The sequence below is a fragment of the Triturus cristatus genome, chromosome 1_2, assembly GCF_964204655.1.
Source record: "Triturus cristatus chromosome 1_2, aTriCri1.1, whole genome shotgun sequence".
Taxonomy (NCBI): domain Eukaryota; kingdom Metazoa; phylum Chordata; class Amphibia; order Caudata; family Salamandridae; genus Triturus; species Triturus cristatus.
The window spans coordinates 730212237-730233663 of NC_140580.1; the positions used below are offsets into that span (position 1 = coordinate 730212237).

The window sequence follows — 21427 nt, forward strand, 5'->3', positions numbered from 1 at the left end:
GAGGGAATCTTATCCTGGTGTTCGATAATAAGCTAGACAGATCGGCACAGAGGCATGGACAAGCAGGGGCGCTGTCGCTAGGAGTACATGAATGTCTAGAAGACCTTGGGCTCAGGGACCTATGGAGGGCCTTCCACCCCCAAACACGTGAATATTCCTTCTTTTTTAATGACCACAAGACGTGCGCTAGGCTGAATTACATGTTGGGCATGCAAGACGTACATACACTCATCACAAAGACTGAAATTCTAACAGCTGCGCTCTCAGATCACGCTGTGGTGACACTGTTGCTGGCCCTCACTCCGCTTGAGCGCCCCACCCACCAGTGGAAATTACGTGATGCTATGCTGCCACGCACCGAGGTGGTGGCATAAATCGATCAGGCCATTATCGAATATCTTACACACAATGATACCCCCGATATCCCCATTGCGAAACTGTGGGAGGCACTCAAATCAGTAATAAGGGGGAGATTTATTGCGATCTTGGCGGCTGATAACTCAGCCTGAAAGGAGAAATGGGAAACCCTCACCAAACGCGTCATAGAGCTTGGGCGCATACACCAACGTACTGTGGCCCGATGGTTTGGCGTCAACTGTCCGCCTTTCACGCTCAACTGGCAGACATCGATTTAGATCTGGCAGAATACGCCACCCTCTGCTTGCGCTATTCCTTCTATGATGGCGGAGACAAATGTGGCTGGCTCCTAGCAAACACACTGTGTGCTCAATGTGGGAGTGTCCTCGATAAGCATGCCAGAAGGGGTGCTGGTGTCTGAAGATAAAGCCATAGTGGATAGTTTCCGGGAGTTCTACATACGCCTCTACTCGGGCCAGTGTCTAGACCCCGCGGAGAGTGCCAGTTACCTTAAATCTGCGCGCACGACCCCCCTCCTACAGGAACAAGCAGAATCACTAGGAAGAGAGGTTCGTATAGAAGAATTCATAACAGCTATTTACCGTCTGAAACCAGCAACGTCCCTGGGCCCAGATGGATACTCGTCAGCTTTTTATACAACCTTCTGCCCCATCCTATCGCCCATACTAACGCGGCTGTTCACCTCCTTTGCAGACCCGGGGGCGATCCCAGTCTCAATGCTTACCGCCTCGGTCAATGTCATTCTTAAGCCAGGCAAAGATAAGTCACAGTGTAGCACTACTGGGCCAGACCTGAAACTTAACCAATATATGCCCGCCATTATCGACCTAGACTAAGCGGGTTTCATCCCCCAGAGACAAACGAGCAATAACACCAAGCTTATTCTACATATCGTAGAGAAAATCTCTCGTGCTCCAGGTGAACTCACTGCTCCTAGCAATTGATGCTGAGAAGGCTTTCAACAGAGTCCACTGTCCTTTTCTAGAACAGGTTCTGGAACATTTCGGACTAGGCGAGAAACTCAGAACGCAGATCCTAAACTGCTATCATTGGCCCACAGCGATAGGCTGGACTAATGGCTATATCTCTGCCCTGTTTCCAATAGGCAGGGGCACGCGTCAGGGGTGCCCCGTCGCCCCTGTTATTCGTTCTTTACATGGAGCCCATGGCTCAAAGGGTCCAAGACGACCCATCGATTACCGGAGCGACCTTTGGAGGGGAACACCACACCATCAGTCTCTACGCTGACGACATGCTGGTGAAATTGGACAGGCGAACTGTGGCATTGCCAGCTTTTCTGAGGAAGCTTGAGGCCTTCGGAGTGGCAGATGCTTAATCTCTCCCTGTCCCCTCAGTTGGTGGATCAGCTGGTGCAGCAATATCCCGTCCATTGGGAAATGGAGGCGACCCCCTATCTCAGAGTTAAATTAGCACCTACAACCCAATCAACCGCATCCATCAACTACCAGTCACTACATAGACAAGCCTGTATCGATTTAACCAGCTGGAAACCCCATCAGATCACCTGGTTGGGAGGGTGGCGACCACCAAGATGTTGATCCTTCTGAAAATACAGTACCTTTTTCAAACACTCCCACTCCAGCCACCAAGGGTCATGATCTCCAGACTCCAGGCAAGCTGCTTCAATTCATTTGGCTGGGGAAGAAAACTCGCTTGAGAAGGGAACTGGGCTTTCTTCCCCCTAGAGATGGAGACTTGGGTATCCTGGACCTTCAATTATTCTACCAGGTGGCCCTATTGTGCTACTTAGTAGAGTGGAATCTGGCTGAGTCCGAGAAACACTGGCTATTTCAAGACAGAGTTGTCAGGCGCGTCCCTCTGGAATGTTCCCTTCCTAAAGAAATTGCACACACTACGGAACCTATATTTGAACCTTGTTACACAAACAACGATGATGGTGTGGGATCGGACCAATGTCCGGTGTGGACTGCCATCCTTTCCCTGACCCATGACTCCGCTTTTGGATAACCCTTACTTTGCTCCAGGTGTAGGACCTGGGACTATCACGAGATGGTGACAATCTGAATGCCGCTCTATGGGCCACATGTTCGATGAAGAGAGAGTGATCCCCTTCACCCAAGTGCACACAAAGGATGGACTCCCCGAGACTGATTGCCTCCATTATATGCAACTCCGACACTGGATATTAGACCCCCACAATAGGTCTAATTCACAATGGTGCCTCACCTAATACAAGAAAAGGTTGATCACCAAAACATCTTGACAAAAAGCTCATCTCTGAGATTTATGTATTCCTGAACCAACATAACAAATATATGCACAACCCCAGTCAGGTTAGGTGGGAACGAGACTCAAGAAGACCACTTGGAAGCAAGGAGTGGGAAGAGATCTATCATAGAGTCAAGCACACAGCTTCCAATGTGGCACTCACCAAAACACTTACCAAAGTGGTCACATACTAGTATTGCACCCCAGTGCAATTGCATAAGGCCCATCCTTCGCGGAGCGAGCACTGCTGGCGGGGATGCGGGTCACATACTGTGGGACTGCCCGCTGCTCCTCCCATATTGGTCACAAGTGCTTGACAACATAGGTTTCCACCTCCAAACACAACTGCCACGATTCCCCGCCTACATAATCCTAGGTTTGCCCAATCCCTTAACCTATCCCCTAAAGTGTAGACGTGGGAAACAGATCATCCTGGCCCTGGGGCAGCAGTACAGAATATTCTCTCACACTGGAGCACTTCACAGATTCCTATGCACACCGGATGGCTCCACAGATTATGACATATTTTAGGCATGGAAAATATTTCACTTACACTCGCTAACCGGGGCGCCTCCTTCAGGGAATTGTGGCGTCCATATCTATCCTTGCTCTCACAAGATTTCCAGGAATTAACCTGCCCAAAATACTTTTGTCTTCCACGTTTACCGGAGACAGACAAACAGCCATAGTTGAGCCGTCCAGTAAAGATGAGTCGTTCTAGTCATTGATGCTTGTTAATTGACGAGCAGTGAGCGGGTGAGGGAAGGGCGGGTTGGTGGGGGGGATTTGATTGCCAAATTGATACCTGTATGAACATCTTTGCTTTGATGAGCGATCTCACGAGCTCCGGTGAGGTCGGCATTGCTGATACTGGCGTGGTTTCCTTTTTTTCTCTTTCCGAAACATCAAGAAAAATAATTGAACCATAAAGGCTAGGAGGACTTCCTCATGTGAGGAATCACCCTCAAAGGCTACACTGGTAACCCCTAGGGGTACAGTAGTGGATATGTTATCTGATAGAGACTACTAGCTGCAGATTCCTTAACGTAGAATTATCCCCAGGCGTGAGACTGGACCCGGAAAACTTTGTTTGCCCCAGCATCTCTGCATGCCGGGGGGCGGTACCACGCGACTCCGCCCTGACCTCGTCCGCTGGCGTGACGTCAGCAAGGTCACATTAGCCCCATCCCGGCGTGCTGACATCAGTTTCCTTCTTTTCTGCGTGCAACGCGGATCCGGATCATGTCCCTGCCTGTTTTCAGGCCTTCTTTTTCACGGTTTGCGTTGTGGGACAGTGTGCGAATACCTTCGGGCTTTAAGGTGTGCTCGTATTGCGCACATCAGATGTCAGTGACGGACCCTCATCCTATTTGCATGTGGTGTTTGGGCGAGCACCATGATTCCACGGACTGCGACGCTTGCCAGCATCTGAAGCCTAAGTCCCGGCGGGAGCGCCGGATGAAACTTCTTTCAGCCCGGTTGTCCAGATCGGTGTCATCTCCGCGTTCGTCCCCCACGGAAGGGTCCAAGAATCGCCGCTTTCGCTTCCGACATTTTCCGTCACCGAGGCCCCTAGCGCGTTGCTCGCCCATCGGTAAGTCTTACAGCTTGTCCCCGAGGCCTGGTCCCCGCTCTGCGGAGGGCGCGGGTTCTCTGCGGGATATACGCCCTCATTCGTCGCCACCCTACCCACCGTTTTCGGGCATCGGGGCGACCAGGGCCCAAATGGAGGCCTATGCTGCGGCTCTGCAGGCTTCCTTGGCCCAGCCTCCTCCTCTTCCGGGGATCTCCGCGGATCCCTTGCCACGTGCGGGGCCTTCCGTGCCTTCGGCTCCGGCGCCGACGGGTTCTGCTTCACGTGTTGGAGGTGTGGTGTCGTCGGGGTGTGGCCCTACGGGGTTCCCCCCTTCGGCCCACGGCGCCTCTGCCTCGCTACAAACCCCAGAGGGGGTCCCTGTGGTGTCGCAGGAGGTCGCCGGGACTTGGGGCTCATCCCCGGGTTCTCCTCGGTCTTCTGGGCAGGCGGCGGCCTTGCCTGAAGCCGAGCTGACGCCGCTCAGGCGCCGACACCTGTCGGCTGTGGCAGCACTGTGGGTGCTGGCTTGGGGCCGGGGTGCGTCCCCGGGTCCCTCTCGTCTCTCCACGCAGGTGGCTGCTTCGTCGGAGGTCGAGTTGGGTTATTTCGCTCCACCCCATCCTCCTGGGGCGCAAGTGGTGAAGGAGGTCGTCTCGGTGTCCCCTCCGGAGCCAGACGACGTTGCGCCTGTGGCGGACTCGACGGCGCCGTGCTGGCGCCGGGTCGTCGACTCGTCTCCTGAGGCCCCCTCCTCTCCGGAAGTTCGTCAGCTTTTTGTCTCTTCTTTCCCGGAGACGGGTCGCCACGACGTGGCCTTTTCCCCGGCGTCTTCCAGGGAGGCACCTCAAGTCCCCACTCGTCCGTGCATCTTCCATCGTTCCGGGGCTGGCCATTTCTTCCTCCAGCTGGACTCTGGGATGGCCGGCTTAGTTTACAGCCGTCACCCATTGAGGAATTGCTTTCCCCCCCATGACGCCCTACGGAGGTGAGTGCAGCCTTTGCCCGGGCCTTTTCCACGGCTGCTTGCATTTTGCACATGGGTGGCCCCACCACCTCATTCCCTACGGACCGTTTGCTTGAGGTTCTCCATCAGGGCTCTGTTGAACGGGAGCTGCTTCTTCCCTTCGAAGCTTCGCTCCATAATTCTCTTCTGGGCGCGTCCTGCCACGGGGGATCCGGTGCCCCAGTCGCTCCTATACCGCCACCATCCTGCTCCGCATTATCCAGTCTGCCTTTCTTTCCACCCTTCTGCCCAGGGCCCTCTTCTGCAGTCTCCTTTCCCTTCCTTACCTTTGGTGTTGTTTCCTCCGTCACGGGAGACCCGGTGGTTGGATTCATGGGGGCGTAACCTCTTCGCTTCCTCTAGTGTTGCTTTGCGAACGCTCAACACGATTTGTGTGTTGGCCAGGGCTACTTCCAGATTGTGGGATTCTGTGGAGGCCCTTCTGTCTCCTGCCTCTCAGGAAGGTGTCTGCGCTGATCTGCGGCGCCATGTGGTAGATGGCTGGGAGTTGGCCGCGTTTATTCTTCGTTCGGCCCTGGACATTTCTGATACTCTCTGTCGCACTATGGCTAGTTCAGTAGCTCTCCCTCGCCATGCTTGGCTGAGGGATAGCGTTTTTCCTGAGAACGTTAGGGAGAGTCTGGTTGATTTGCCCTTTGACGGGGTGCTTTTAACACTTATGCGAATGCCGCCATTCAGCGGCTCCTTGCGGGGCTCCGTCCTCCTCCCCCTCCGTAGTCTGGCTTGTCGGTTCTCTACTGCTTTATGGGCAACGTTATCCCACCCTTTTTTCGGGTGTCTAGTGGTTCATTTGGACCGTGTGTGTCTTCTGTGTGGGTTGGCGTGCCTTTGGGGTACTTAGGTTGACCCCTTTGTGTGCTGTTGGCTGCTGGTACAGCCCTTTTGGCTTTTGTGGTTCTTTGCTCCCCGTATGTGTCCTCGGGTTGGGCCTTCTGTATGTTTTTTGTTTGGCTGATTGGCAAACCGTCTGTGGTTCTATCTGCAGGTCCTTATGTTCTTGTCTTCTGCTGCGGGATTTTTCCCTAAGAGATGCTCCCATGTTTCCTTGGGACGTTTCATACCTTACCTTTATGTTCTTGTCCTCTGCTGCGGGATTTTTCCCCAAGAGGTGTTCCCATGTTTTCGTGGGACGTATCATACCCTATGTGGGGTACTAGTAGCTATTGCATAGCTCTGTCTTGCGCTGGGATGGTATGTTCGCCCCTTTTTCGGGTTCCCTGCCTGTCCTGGTATCACTGTATACCGCTAGTGCGGTCTCTTTTATCTTGTACAGGCGCAGCGTGTACTGCTCCAGGTTCTGTAATTTCGGTGTTCGCTACATCGCTCGACCAGTCTGGCATGCTGTCTGCGGTGTCGTGTTGTGGCGTTTCCGCTTTCCTGTCTGGCGTTTCGGCCTCGTCCTCTGTCTTGTGTTCCAGGGGGGCTCGGTTTCTCCTGGCTTTCCTGTGTTCTAGTTGGCGGCTTGGGTCCATCCTCTGTGTCTCTTCTGTTCTGGCTGGTCCCACTTCTCTTCGTGGGTCGGTGTGTGTCTATAGAACGGTCCCCCTTTGGGGCTTGTTCTGACTTTCCCGGGCCTCTGCCCTCGGCTTGCGCTTGGCTTGTTCTGGGTGCACTGCTCCATGGTCTTGCCAGCTGCCAGCTGCCGGCTGTGCATGCCTGCTCGTTCTGGTCCACCGCCGTGGCACTTGGTGTGTTCCCTTGTGCCCCTGCCTCTTGTTCTGCTGGGGTTTTGCGCACCTGTTCCTTTCTTCATCCGTCTGCTCTTCTTGGCTGTGAAGCCGTTCCTGCCTTGTCTGCTGTCTTGCAGCTGATGCCTGTTCAGCTGTCCTCTATGGCTGTGTGTTTTCCTACGGTGGAACCACCCCAACTCCCCTGGAGTTGGGGTGGTTCTTTTCCTCCTGGGTGCTCCTCTGCGGCTGTCTGTCCCTCCGAGGGTTGTGGCAGTTGTACCTTGGATGGGCTTCTGGTCGCCTAGTCTTCCCTTCGCCTTGCTTACTTGTGCTTGGTAGGGGCTGGGCCGCCCTTCTTGTCCCCGTGACACGTCCCCTGCTGGGGCCCTATGTTTCTTCCTACTGAAGAGGTTCTTTCGCAGGCCCTTCTCCCCTATGGGTATGGCTAGGGTATCTATTCTACGTTAAGGAATCTGCGGCTAGTAGTCTCTATCAGATGAACAAGTTACTTACCTTCGGTAATGATGTATCTGGTAGAGACGATTCTAGCCGCAGATTCCTTCATGGCCCACTCTTCCTCCCTGTTCTGCGAGGACCTTCAGTTTGGTTTTCTGCACTCGCCTCCCTCCGGGTGGCTTGTCTTCTGTGGTGTCCACTTCGCTTCCTCCCGGGCAGGATGCTTCGTTCTGCTTGATTGTTCCACCTGTAGGAGAGTGGCATCCACTGCAGAGTTGCCCCCAACTTTTTGCTGATGTTTTGACTGTTTTTTTTACTCTAGCCAGGCTGTGGCCCTGCTATCCAGGACCTCACCCTATCTGCTTCCCCTCTAAACTGATGTGAGTACTTTAGGTACATACCAATTAGATACTGAGGACACCCTGTGAGCCCTTGTTGATGGTATCCTAGGTACCCAGGACATGGGTCCCTCAGAGGCCTACCAGGGGCTGCAGCACTTATTGTGCCACCCCTGGGACAGCCATATAAACTGACACCACCCCTTACAGGGATATAGGTATCCTGTATCCCACTTAAATACAACACATATATCCTCATAGGTCACCCCTAAGGCAGGCCTTGCTAATCTTTCAAGGCAGGGTGCTGAGATATGTGTGAGGGGGAACCCCTACCTGAGTAGGGCCCCTCTGCAACCTTCATTAAAACTATTGCGAGCTTGTTTGTAGTGCAGCCATACCATATACTCTTAACCGCATTATAAGTAATCGCGACAGCGTGATAACTTCAGAGTGGCTGCACAGAACCATGTCATGTTTGGTGTCAAACATCGTGGAATCATACCCCCAATCCAGGCATGGGAATGAGGGCAGGATTCCCCCCTGCTAGAGGGGTGATATGGTAAAAGCTGCAGATTTTAGACACCAATTTAAAAGAGCACACATAGTACAAAATGGATGCTACCTGCCACCCACACGATTCTGGCTGCCTGTTGCTGGGCAGAACTCCAGCCACGGCAGCTGGACAATAGGGATCTTGTTGCAGGGAGGTGTCCCCACCTCCCCAGACAGACTATGTGGATTGGAACTGGGTGGGTGCACCTTAGGATGTCTTTCAAACTTGCACGTAGGCTTCTCCAGTGCCTACTTCTGCATACACCGCCTCAAACCGGTTCAGGGGCATCCTGTCCCCTGCCCAGGTGGGAAACACACAAAGCGGAGAGGGTGTAGCCACCCTTTCCCGCCTGAACTCCCATTGGTGGGCTCTGATTTAGACACTCCCCTAATCCCTGGATAAAGGTGGGTGCAGGGTCCCCAGAGCCTCAGATTAATCTTGGACGAGAACTTTGCTTCAAAGACTTGAACCTTCGACGAGCTGCCGCTCAGCTGAATGAAGAAATCTCCCTTGGGGTAAAGGAGTTACCCCTCTGCTTGGCAGGCACCTGAAACACTGCAAGTAACCCGGTTGGAACACCGCTGCTCCTACGGACAACGAAGACTTCTGCCTACCTTGAGTTGGGTTCCCAAGCATCCCAGAGGACAGTGAGTGTGCACAGCAAAGCTCACCACCGTGGACCCCGTGGGTGCCGAGATACCCAATACCCCAGGACACCGGCCACCTCTTGCACAGCACACGAACCCGACCAGTGGGGAAGTTGTGCTTTGGCCCATCATTGAGCCAATCTCTCAGCATCACTTGTGCCAAAGGACGACACTCCAGCCCACTCCAGCGACCCGTGGGCTCATCTTTACGCACTCCAAATTGCTGCCTCCCGCGGTCCCTTGTCTCTCGACTGGTGGGCCCTAGCGGAGGTCAATCTTTACTTTCAAGGGCTCCTCTGGTTGCTCCAGGCCTGCTCTACAGTCTCCTCGCTGGAGACCTCGCTCAGGCCTCGTGGGTCTGCACCGTAGCTGTTTTCTGATTCTTGCGTGGGTTGCGGTTGCCAAGGCTTAGTGGATCCAATCCAGACACTAACACCGCAGCGGCCTTCATCCTTCGTGGGACAGTTGCCCTCCAGAAGCTGGCCTTCCTTGAAGCCTCCTGGAGCCGTGGCTGCTGATCCAAGCTACCCGTCTTCAACCTGAAAACACCCGACATTGAAGGGCTCTTTCTCCAAAGGCCCCTGGTCACTGGCTAGTGACCCAGACTCTGTCCCCTCTGCTTTCAGGTCCTTACCTTCAAGATCTACATCTTCAATCTGCACGACATCGACGACGCTTCACGCCAGCAGCAGTTCTTCACATTTTTCCATTGAAAATGAGACATGGACCCGACACCGAAAACGACCTATGCACCCGGCTTCCCTGGGGCAGGTAACAGTGGTACCTCGGTACTATCGTGGGTGTGGGCCCTCCAAGAGCTTAACTCTAAACTCCCGAACTTGAACTCCTGCTAGAAGTGTCTAGATTCTTGCAATTTCCAACCGCGACATTTCCCATAGGGTTTAATAGGGATCCCGACTGTAGTTTAAACACTGCACACGCTTCCCGTGGGTCCCCTTTCTCACTACCTTGGGTGGTTTCGTAAGGGGCCAGCGATCCTAAGTGCCCTAGGCACTGTCTGCAGAACTTTCGTGGTTCTTATACCACTTTTTTAATATATGGTTTGGTACCCCCCTGGGGCCCTGTGATTCCAGTGCTATTTATTGTTGTTATAAATGCTTTATTGAATTGTATCTTTACCTCCAGCCTCACAAGAGGCTAGTGGGATTTGTTCTTAGAATAAATACATATATTTTGAATATATACCTGTGTGGACTACTCTTTCATTTGGTCATTCAAGAGGTTATCCATGGTAAAACAATAAGCTTAACACTCCTTCAAGACTTAGCCTGAAGGCTGCTCTCCACAGCTACCACTAGGATAGCTTTCTTTAAAGGTTGTCTTTTAACCTATCACCTTAAGAGTAGAATTGGACTGGTGCAAGGTGTCCCCTATAACTAGAGGACAGCATATGCCAGGCCAACTTCTCACACATGGTCGGTTGGTTCATGTGTGCTTCTGCGTCCCTCTGTTTTTTTCTCCAGTGTAGGGGCCTACTTTTACTCTTCTCCCTTCTACTTGCTTGGAGTTTCTGATCCCTTGGCAGTCCTCTACGTTGTTTTTTTTTTTTTGCCTGTACCTCGGCCTCTTACCCATTTCAGGGGATACGGCCCTCCATGATAGTCTGGGGGTGGGTTGCTGCTCTTCCTCTGTTCCGGGCTTGTTGCCCTTCACTGTGGTGGATTGTGATTGCAGTCTCTCTCATAATCTCTCTCTCTCTTCTGCTATGGCGTTTTTCACATGCTCTCTGCCTCCTGGAAGGCTGTCGCCTTAGCTTGCAAGGGTGTTCCTCAGAGCGGTGCTCTGCTCTTTCACTGCTATGGCTTTCATGCTATGGCTTTTTATGCCTTAGTGCTTGGCACTTTTCCAACTGGTGCTGTTCCTCACCTTTCGTTTCTCTCTTTTCTGTTTCACAGATTTTTCGCACACTGTACCCATACTCTCCACAGTTTTCTTTGTGATGGCTCCACGTTGTGGCGCGGAAAATTTCTCCGAAGAAAACTGATGTCAGCGCGCCGGGATGGGGCTTATGTGACCTCGCTGACGTCACGCCCGCGTACGACATCAGGGCGGAGTCTCGTGGTACCGCCCCCCAGCGAGCAGAGATGCTGGGGCAAAGAAAGTTTTCCAGGTCCAGTCCCACGCCTTGGGATAATTCTACGTTAAGGAATCTGCGGCTAGAATCGTCTCTACCAGATACATCGTTATCGAAGGTAAGTAACTTGTACTTTAGGACAAAAAGAGTCCTTGGTCTGGTGCCTTGCCTGATTACAGTTAAGGCACCAAGTCTTCATGGGGTCCCAGTTCTTACCCATGGAACCACTTTTGTTTTATGAAGTGTCTCGGGGCCCACCCTCCTGGCCAGGTTATTGAGGGCCTACAAAAGACTCCTTTTCTTTATCTTTAGAGTGGTCCACCTTTTGGGTGGCTTTTTTGCCTTTCTTTTGGTTACCCCCTCAATGACTTATCTTAGGCACTCTAGTTTTCACCCAGTGATCATCCTTCTTCCCAACTCTTATGGAGACACTGGCCCCAGGTCCACCAGGTATTGATGCAACTTTTCAGAAACACAGTTAATCAACAGATGTTCTTTCATAATTTAAATTATACAGCCCATCATAGTTATTCATCTGACTTCCTTGTAACCAACCACCTAGTGTCTTTACCGAAAAATCTGCAAAATCAACTCAGGACTGACTCAAGGATTTTTTAGTCCCACTGAATTTAATTCTATATTCTTCAGTGGTGAGTCCAAAGCCCCCAATCAGGGTACCCTTCATTTGAGCATAGGACTCAGCCTCTGCCTCGTTCAGTGTCAGGAGTTTTTTCCTGCACTTACCAGAGAACAGTTCTCATAGGAGAGTGCACCAATGTATGTGGCTGACCTTCCTCATGCTGCAAGCTCTCTCGAACGCTGCATACAATTTTGTGATGTCATCACCATCTGTATATTTTGGGACAATCCCTTTGGGAATTTAAGGGTCAAAGGTTTCCTCTCTATCCCTTGGTATTATGCTGCTGCCACCATTCATGGATGCTAAACCCATGTTTTCTGTTGCCCTTTCTATGGCCAGTATCTTGTCCTCCAGGGCTATTCTTCGGGAGAATCTTTCCAGAAGGACCTCTTCCTCTGCAAGCTCTTCAGTGTACCTTGAGCGACCTGAACCATTCTCACTAGAGGCAGATGCTCGTGGCACAGTGGGTCGGTCGTGAGGTAGGGGTTCTAAATCCTCTCCTTCGAGTGAGGGCATATCTGGGTCTTCCTCCTCACTCATTCCACCCTGGTTCTCAGGGTTGGCGGCCACATCTGAAGGATTGGTCAGATCATACTCTGCCAACAGCTTCTGAAGTGTTGCGGTGGTAGGGTGTGAGCCAGTTTTTATTTTGTACCTTTTACAGAGGGTCCTTAACTGAGCATATTTCAGCTGCAGGTAAGGGGTAAGATTGAGCTCCTTAGCCATATCCCATGAAGCAATCATCATACTAAAGTTGGGACCTTTTTAGAGTCAGAAAAAATCCTAACACACGATTTTCAGACCTAACTAAAGTATGTTTTTAAATTATAAACCGTTCTAAACTTCAGGGACTTAACCAAGGCCCTAACAGTTAATTTTAGGAATTTTGAAAAAATTCAACCAATTGAGAAAAATGCAATTCTAACTAAAGGCAGTTTTTAGTCTTACTTTTGTAGTCACTTATTGACCAAGTGGTATCAGCAAACGCAAAGTTGTTGACCCCCACTGCTGATCCACCAATGTAGGAAGATGGCTCTCTATATAGTGTACTAAAAAGTACACTGTGCAGAGAATCTAGTAAGTCCCCAATTGGTGTACAGAGGCTTAAGTAGATAATACCAACACTCTCTTTTGTGGTAGTGTGGGCGAGCAGTTAGGCTTATCAGAGGGTAGTGCTAAGCATTTGTTGTACTCACAGATGCAATAAATGAGGCTCACACTCAAAGAATAAATCAGAGTCCAAATTAGAAAACTAAGAAATTAGCTCAAATTTAAGTACTGTTTTCGATAGCAAAATTCACAGGTAAGGAAAGCGTTCAAACCTGTGCACTTTTACGCACCATGCAACCCTATGGGAGGAAAAGTCAATGTTACATAAAGGTAGGTACAGTCTGCTCCAGGGGTTCATCTTTAGGGTTTGGAGTCGTAGTGGGCCAAAATCCAAAGTACTACCAGCAGTTCTTCGGGAACTGCCCAGGTTCTACCATGAGCAGGGATGCTGGGGTAGCTGGCACGCTACGATGAAGTGGGGTCACCCAAAAAGAGGCTGCATCGGTTCTTTCACTTCACTTTTAACTTTGGTGAGTTACTGTTCCTCTTTTCTCCCTAAAAAAAAAACTACACATCACGCTCTCCTCATGGTAAAATGTTCCATGTTCTTTTAAGTTTTCTCAAATAGCTGGTTCCACTATTAGCTGTTTCCCCTCCTAAATTTGAAATTTCTTCTGGTTTCCAGTTTTGATATCTTATCATGTGTTTTTTCTCCTACTTGTCACTAATAAACTATAAACAAGACATGACTTCGACACACTATGTCTATTTAGCCCTTTCATGTGACTAAACAATAACGAGTATACAATATGGTCAATTTAAAAAATATAATTAAAACTGTATTCTTTTTTTCCTTCCCTACTCCCTCTCTTTTCCATTTCTCTCTGACTAGTTCTCTTGCCTTCCTTTCCTTTCTTTTTTCTTCATTTGTTCTGTGCAATTTGAATATTTTCTTTTTTGTGTTTTTGATTTTCTTAATAACTAATCACCATGTGAATTGCTTGACTGCACAGTTATGGCTCTTGTTTGTATGGTCATCAGCCTTGAGAAAGACGTGGACGTGCCAGCCACTTTGGGCAAAACATGTGTCAACTGTATTTTCTGGTACATCAGGCTTGAATACAGATGCTCACAATAAAAAAACAACCAAAATCCTAGATAACTATTTTCTGGGCATAAAAAAACACAAACTCATCTGAAAGAAACACGTTAGTTAGATTCCTCACCTTAGAATATCCCCAGGCGTCAGACTGGATCCGGAAAGATTTTTGTAGCAATACCCCTTGCGCGTCGCTAGGCGTCGTCTGCGGCTCCACGTCCGTCGTCGGCATCGTGATCGCCGGGATGACGTCGTCAGAGTACTCAGACGCCGCCCTCGTGCGCTGACGTCAGTTCTTGTACATAGCTTTCCGCACCAGGAATGCAGAGCCATGCAAAAGACCGACACTGGTGCCATGAATCTAGGGCCCTGAAAGGGATGACCTTAACCCTAGATATCAGTTTGCAGAGTGGGGAGGATGGGTGGGGTGGTGAGGAATCTAACTAACTAATGTTTCTTACAGATACATCGTTACCGAAGGTAAGTAACTTGTTCATTAGGCATTGTCTTTCTCTCTTGAACTACTTCTTCAGTTACCTGGTGGCATTCGGGGTGTTGCCACTTGACAGGCAATCCTACCTTTGGAATACTGAATATGGGTCCTGTTCAGGTCATGTAATCCTTTGAACCTTGCTCCTGCTAAACAAAATGCAATGGCAGTTTGCATGAGCTTGGTGAGGGGTCCCTTAGGATGGCACAATTTGTGCTGCAGCCATTCGGGACCCTCTTTAGTTCCAAGGTCCTGGGTACCAAAGGGGTGCCAAATCTGGAACAGTGGTGCAGTTCAGGGAAAGAACAATGGTACTAGGGACCTAGTTAGCAGGAACCCAGCACACCTTCAGTCAAAGTTGCATCAGATGCCAGGCAAAAAGTGAGGGATACTGCAACAGAGTCCAATTTTCTAGCATACCCAGTTGTTTATGCAAACAGACTGCCATGGGGAGCAGCTAGGGTAAGCCAGTTGACAATTTGATTTCCCCAGGGGTGTGTACCCTGATGTAGCCACACCCCACAGGTGAGCTAGGGGGAGCTGAGCACCGAGAGAGGGGCCTCACCATCTTGGGAGTGGACAGAATGGTGCATCTAGGGATAGCCAGATGCCACTGTCCACCATAAGTGGTCACCAAGTGGGAGCGAACCTTCCTGCCCTAAGGGCATTTTCCAAGCATAAAAGGGGCACCATTTGCACCCAGACCTCAGATCTCTACTGACAGTAAGAAGGACTGAAGGAGGACCACCCTGCTACACCGAGGCACCAGCAAAGAGAGGTTGCACCAAAGAAAACTGCACCTGCTGGTTAGCGAAGGGACTTTGCCTGCCTTGTCCTGCTCCATTAGAAGGTTTCTCCAGAGCTCATCCAAGCCAAGAGACTTCAAGGGATAGCCGACTGGCCACCTGTTCGCTCCACAGGGACACAGCAGCTGAAGAAGTCTGCTGGGGCATGTTGGTAACCAAACATGTTAATGCCGCTACAACCTCTGCCGTGCAGGATCAATACCCGATGCACAGAGTTGCAACCGAGTTTGCTGAGCCCCTGAGTGCTGTTGGAGATTTGCTGGGACCCTCAGATGGCGATTTATCTACCCAGGAAGGATTGGCCTGTGACCAAAACATCGGGCAACTGGTAGTCCATTGGCGATTGGACTTCAGCCAGACCAGCGAGGAGCTCATGGGAAGTCGACCCTGCAACCTGGAGAGCCCCATCATCTTCATAGACCGAGAAATATCCGCAGGAAGACCCCCGTCGAACGCGTTGCATCAACTGCATCCTTGGAGAATCTTCAGCATCCTTCATCCGTTGCATTAGGACTACTCCATAGGAATCTATTGCAATGCTGGTAAAGTGCCTGGAACTGTTTGAGGACTGCTTCGTCTGTGGAGGTAACTGTTTCTAAGGACCTTGCTGGTCCCCCTGACTAGCTCCCTACTGGAGATAGTCACACTAAGTACTTCTACCCAACCACACTGACACATACACAAGTTTTCCTTGAAAAGTCTTGTAAGTGTCAAATTCGTTGAATTTGCCAAGGCTTGTTCCCAGTTGAGAGAAAATGCTTTGATTTATTATTTCTTGTAAAATCAGTATCTCTGGAACTCTCCAGTAGATCTTTTAAGTTTTGGTGTTTAAATTTATAAATTGGTGTCAGTTTTCTTGAGTGTTGTGTCGATTTCTTCTTCAGTTGTTTTGGTGCTGTTTACATGCTTTACACTAGTTCCTCTGAGTAAATCTTGCTGCTCAGTGCTACAGCTACCGGGATTGAGCTGAGGGTTTGACAGACTAAATCTTCTGGACCTACTGGGGTTGATAAGTGATTGCACCATGAAGTGGAACAACCACACCATATAATACACCTCATTTCCTCACATGGAGGAAAGCTGTAAGCCATTTGTCGCACAAACAGTCAGATAGTTTCCTGTAGACACATCATTCTTTCTATGTGTTTTAATCTGTTTCTCTAGACACTCAATGCAGAACATGTACCTTTTTATGGTTTGTAATCTTGTTTAGAATTTTCCATACATTCAGAAGGCAGATTGTATTTAGAATTATGAGGAAAGCCAACAGGAGATTTAAGAGCAACATAGTATTCAGTATTTATTTTTATTTAATGAACATTTATTGTATGTTGGCATCTTTTATTTAATAAAAATTTATTGTAAGTTGAAATGAAATATGTAAAAGTGAGAATCAGTACCATTAAAACTGATAAACAGTCAACCTTTAATTATAATTGATTGTGTTCACTTGGTCAACAAAATATGAAATTTTACAATATTGTAGTACCTACCTTTTATTTGACAACTGGCAGGAACTATTATTATACTGGTCACATACCTACATTTTGATCCATGATGTTTTGAAATAAAGCATTTCATTGTTTATTAATATACTTTAAAAATGACCCTTTAATGTGATATTTTTCCAGTTTTCTTCATTGCCTCCAGTTCGGGTGGTGTTTGCTGTCACCATGGAAGGGAGTGCTCGGAAGGTTATAACAGTTCGTTCTGCATTGATTGTGAAAAACAAATTAGACACTCCAATGGAACTGAGACTGGACAGCCCATCGGCTCCTGACAGTAAGACTAATCCACTGGTTGTTTTGTTCTCTGCAATTTCTTCTTGAGAAAGTGATCAGCACTGTGTTGAATGTAAGGGTGGAGGGCAGGTTAGCTATAATCTCAGTTATCCTTGCCTTTTAAAATATCTCCATGAATCAAACTGGACTCTAATTTTGAAATCCTACTAGGGTCCTATTAGAATCATTAGAGAGACACTTTCATAGTTGTGCCAACAGTATCAGCACCCTGCGTGCTACAGATGCCAATGGCTTGGAACTTACTTCATTTGTATTTCACATGTATTCTTACATCTTTTCCCTCCACACATATTAGGTTTTAAAGCATTCAGGTGTTGCATGGGTCGATAATAGATGTTTACCCACTGTATCAATGGTGTTTGTCGACTCCTGAAGGGGGAGTTCCATTTATTGACAGCCAAAGCCTTATGAAAATGTAACACTAAAGTTTCAGGCATCTGCTGATTCTGCAACTGATCCTGATACACCCTGACTTTACAGATCCATTGGCGATGTTGCAGCAGATTGAGACCTTTAGAGAAGCAGTGTTGTGAGTCTTTGGCATTCTCCCGACTACCTTTGGCATGCCGTTGGTCCCCAAGGATCTGAGTAGTTCTCTATTTGAGTTACTGCTGGCTGATCTGCACCAACTGTGTTTCCTGAATCTGTCTCAGGTTCTGCTCCGAAGTCTGAGCCGGTTTCCAATCCACATCAGTCCCTTTGCCATCAAAGCTGAACTGAGTCTGCCAGATGAAGACCCTGTTCTTATAGTCTTATCAAACTAAGAACTGAACTCATCTTGCCTCCGACTGAGGTCACGTCCCAATGTCATACCCATGCCTTCCAGTACATTCTGACTTAGATAGAACTAGGCCTTTGACGTAAAGTAGCACTCCAGTAGCTTTTCGGTTTTGACTGTGATCAGTCAGCTAGCCAGTGAAAATAACAAAGGAGATGATAGTTATTATTTTCCCCAACAATGTGATGATGACAACCTGCAGGTAGAAGGTTGGACATTTTCCAGGACACTGGGTTGTGTTCAATGGAAGATAGTGCCTTTTTGCTGTAAAATTAGATGGGCAACGGAGAAATTAGACTTAACAGCTTCTAAGTGTGGAAGTCAAAATGAATGTGTTAACTGAGGTTTTACAACCCTCCTCTGATCCTCGCAACAATTCAGTAAAGCATTGGCAGACAGCCTAATGGGCACCTGGTCTATGCCTTATTCCTGCCCATCGGTGAACAGGCAGGTATCCACGGTGCCACAGGCCCCAGTGCCAGGTGACTATGACCTCCTGACACAGCATCCTGCTGCAGAAGGTTTGGCGGTTCAGGCTTCCACCACTAGGGTGACCTCCAGTTTATTTCCTACAACTCCCCCAGACACAGTTGAAAAGAATAAGGCTTTCCTCGCTGAACCTTGTCCTCCAGTCAGACAATGCCAGCGGTTTGCGGGGAAGATATTCCCATGCGTTATAGGACGCAGTTGGCGAGATCTTGTCAGTAGACCTGAAGAATTTTGGATCAACTTTGCTCATACCATCCAGAATGATCAGGAAGTGACCAAATACCTAATTCATTCTGGACTGGACACTAATGACTTTGGGCAGAGCAATCGGGGCTAGTGGTTCAGTGTCACTCTTGAGATCTACGGACTTCTCTGGTGATGTGCAGGCCTGTTTGATGTATATGCCATTTGATGCATGTTGGCAATAAGGAATATTAATCATTGAAGCGCTTCAAAGAAAGAAACCACAGCACTCTACTTAATCCTTTCCACTCCGGCAAGACAGCACCCTCAGCATCTTCGCCCATACTACCCCAGAGAGTTGGCGTACATGCAACGTGAAGGCCCAGCACCTGTACAACAGGTATACCAGTCCTGTTTGGGTAGGGCAAAAATCGGACAGTGACCAGGCTACATCAGCCTTAAAGCAGCTTTAGTTTGCCTCTAGTGGCACACTATCACCCTGTGGGGGCAGGATCAAACATTTCCTCCAAAAATTGCTAACTGTCACATCCAGCAGGTGGGTCCTTTAGATTGTTCAACAAGGCTATGCCCTGCTGTTCCTTGTCGACCCACCAAAGCTTACACCTACATCAGAGCATCATTTAGAAGAACACCTATTCATGTTTACTCCAGGACGTGCAGGCTCTTTGACTACAGTAGACATAGAGAGCGTTCCGGCCGGCAGGTAGGGACTAGCTATCACTCCCACTAATTCCTTGTTCCCTCGTCTCCTATTGTAGATCTCCATCCTCTGAACAACTTCTTGCAGAAGGACATATTCAAGATACTCCCAGTCTCCCAATGAGTTGTCTCATTTCTATTACTTCATTGTTGCAAAACGTGATAGAGAATCTGAGAAAAGAAGTTATTGCTGCAGGACAGAGGGCTATGTATAAAGGGTTGCTTTTCAAAACAAAACAAAGCTCCTTAGCATGGATTTTTGCTTTAAGAAATAATCTATTTCATATTTGTGTTACTGGTGGATTCCCAGCTTGATTTGGGGGAATCTTCAAATTACATATCAGTAAAAGAAACCAATACTGTAAAATGAGGTGTAAAGGTAAGTAACTTACCGTATTCTAATTATTGCACCTCAGCCAAACAGCTTTAAACAAATGTTTGATAGGTGATTAACATAAAAATCTGCAGTAGGGAGTATTCTTCAGGAATGTTCTGCATATCTTCCTGCACATTAATCATTACTCTCCCACTGCCTCTCATAAGCCCTAAATGGGTGGTTGTGTATTTTTCATTATTTGAACCTAAATTTGATCTCCTGCTGCTCTCTGTCCTAAACCTCTATGGTACAGTTCTTTTTCTGTATAACTGATTTCACCAGCTATTGTGACACCAAATATGGGATTCATGACATCAACAACGATGAAGATGAAGTCCCGGCGGGAGCGCTGGATGAAACTCCTCTCGGCCCGCATGTCCAGGTCGGCGTCGTCGCCGCGTCCGTCCCTTGCAGAAGGCTTCAAGAACCGCCGCATCCGTCTCCGACATCATCCCTCTCCAAGGCCGCAAGGGCGTCGCTCACCTATTGGTAAGTGTCGCAGTTTGTCCCCGAGGCCCGGTCCCCGGCCTGTGGGGGGTGCGGGTTCTCCACGGGGTGTGCGGCCCCACGTGTCGCCGTCCTACCCGCCGTTCCCCGGTGCAGGGGCGACCAGAGCCCAGATAGAGGCCTATGCGGCGGCCTTGCAGGCCTTTTTGGCTCCTCCTTCTTCTCCTCGTTTTCCTGGGTCATCTGCGGATCCCTTGCCATGTGCGGGGACTTCTGCGGCGTCGCCGGCGGCTCCGGCAGATTGGGCTCTGACGCCGGCAGGTTCGGCTCCAGGTTCTGGAGATGTGGTGCCGCCCTCCGGGGTTCCCTCCTTCGGACCACGGCGCCTCTGCCTCGCCGCAAACCCCCGCGGGGGTCCCTGTGGTGTTGCGGGAGGTTGCCGGGGCTCGAGGCTCGTCCTAGAGTCCCCCTTGCTCCTCTGGGCAGGCGGCGGCCCTGTCCGAGGTCAAGCTGACGCCGCTTAGGCACCGGCGGCTGCTAGCCCTGGCGGTGCCGCAGGGGCCGGCTAGTGGCCGGGGCGTGTCCCCAGGCCCCCCTCATCTCTCCACGCAGGCGGCTGCCTCGTCAGAGGTCGAGTCGATGCCTTTTCGGCACCATTCCTTGGCCGCCCTGGCTCCGACCCAGACTTGTTTTCCCGCGGTGCGTGTCATGGCAGAGGTCGTTTCGGCGTCCCCTCTGATGCCGGTCGACGTTGAGCTGACGCCGGTGGCGGACTCTACGGCGCCGTGCTGCCGTTCTGGTCGTTGATTCGTCTTCGGACGCCCTCTCTTCTCCAGAGGTTCGGCAACTGTTTGTTTCATCTTCTCCGGAGACGGGACGCCGCATCGTGGCTTTTTCCTCGGCGTCTTCCAAGGATGGCTGTTCGCCATCCCCAGGCCCGCAGTCTTCACCAGAGGCACCTCAGGTTCCCCACTCGTCGGGCAACCTTCCCCCATTCCGAGCTTCGCCTTTCCTTCCTCCGGTTGGGTTGGGAGTTTGCCCGTCTTAGCTTAGAGCCGTCGCCCACGAAGGAATTGCTTTCCCCACCGCATTGCCCTATGGAGGCGAGTGCTGCCTTCGCCCGGGCTCTCTCCACGGCTGCAGGAATCCTGCGCATGGGTGATCCGGCTGCCCATTTCCCCACAGATCATTTGCTGGAGGTTCTCCATCAGGGCTCTGGTGGACGGGAGCTGCTTCTTCCCTTCGAGGCTTCGCTTCATAATTCTCTCTTGGTGGCCTGGGGGCATCCTGCCACGGGGGACTCGGTGCCCCAGCCACTTCTGCACCGCCACCGTCCTGCTCCGCATGATCCTGTCTGCCTTTCCTTCCACCCTACTACCAGGGGCCCTCTTTTGAAGACCGCCTTTCCCTCCTTGCCATCGGTGTTGTTTCCCCCGTCTCGGGAGGCCCGGTGGTTGGATTCTTGGGGGCGCAACATCGTTGCCTCCTCTAGTGCTGCCTTGCGGGCACTTAACATGCTTTGTGTCTCGGCCAGAGCCACTTCTTGCTTGTGGGATTCGG

The 21427-nt window shown here is 50.1% G+C and overlaps 1 protein-coding gene across 2 annotated transcripts in view; it reads left to right on the top strand.

Moving 5' to 3' along the window:
• The window catches only part of VPS13D (vacuolar protein sorting 13 homolog D), a 2738381-nt gene that overhangs the window by 1491051 nt on the left and 1225903 nt on the right, over window positions 1–21427 (top strand). For both annotated transcript variants that reach the window (XM_085608633.1, XM_085608634.1), the window contains exon 45: window positions 16704–16854. In XM_085608633.1, the coding sequence (XP_085464759.1) occupies window positions 16704–16854 (151 nt within the window). The remainder of the gene's footprint in view (window positions 1–16703; window positions 16855–21427) is intronic.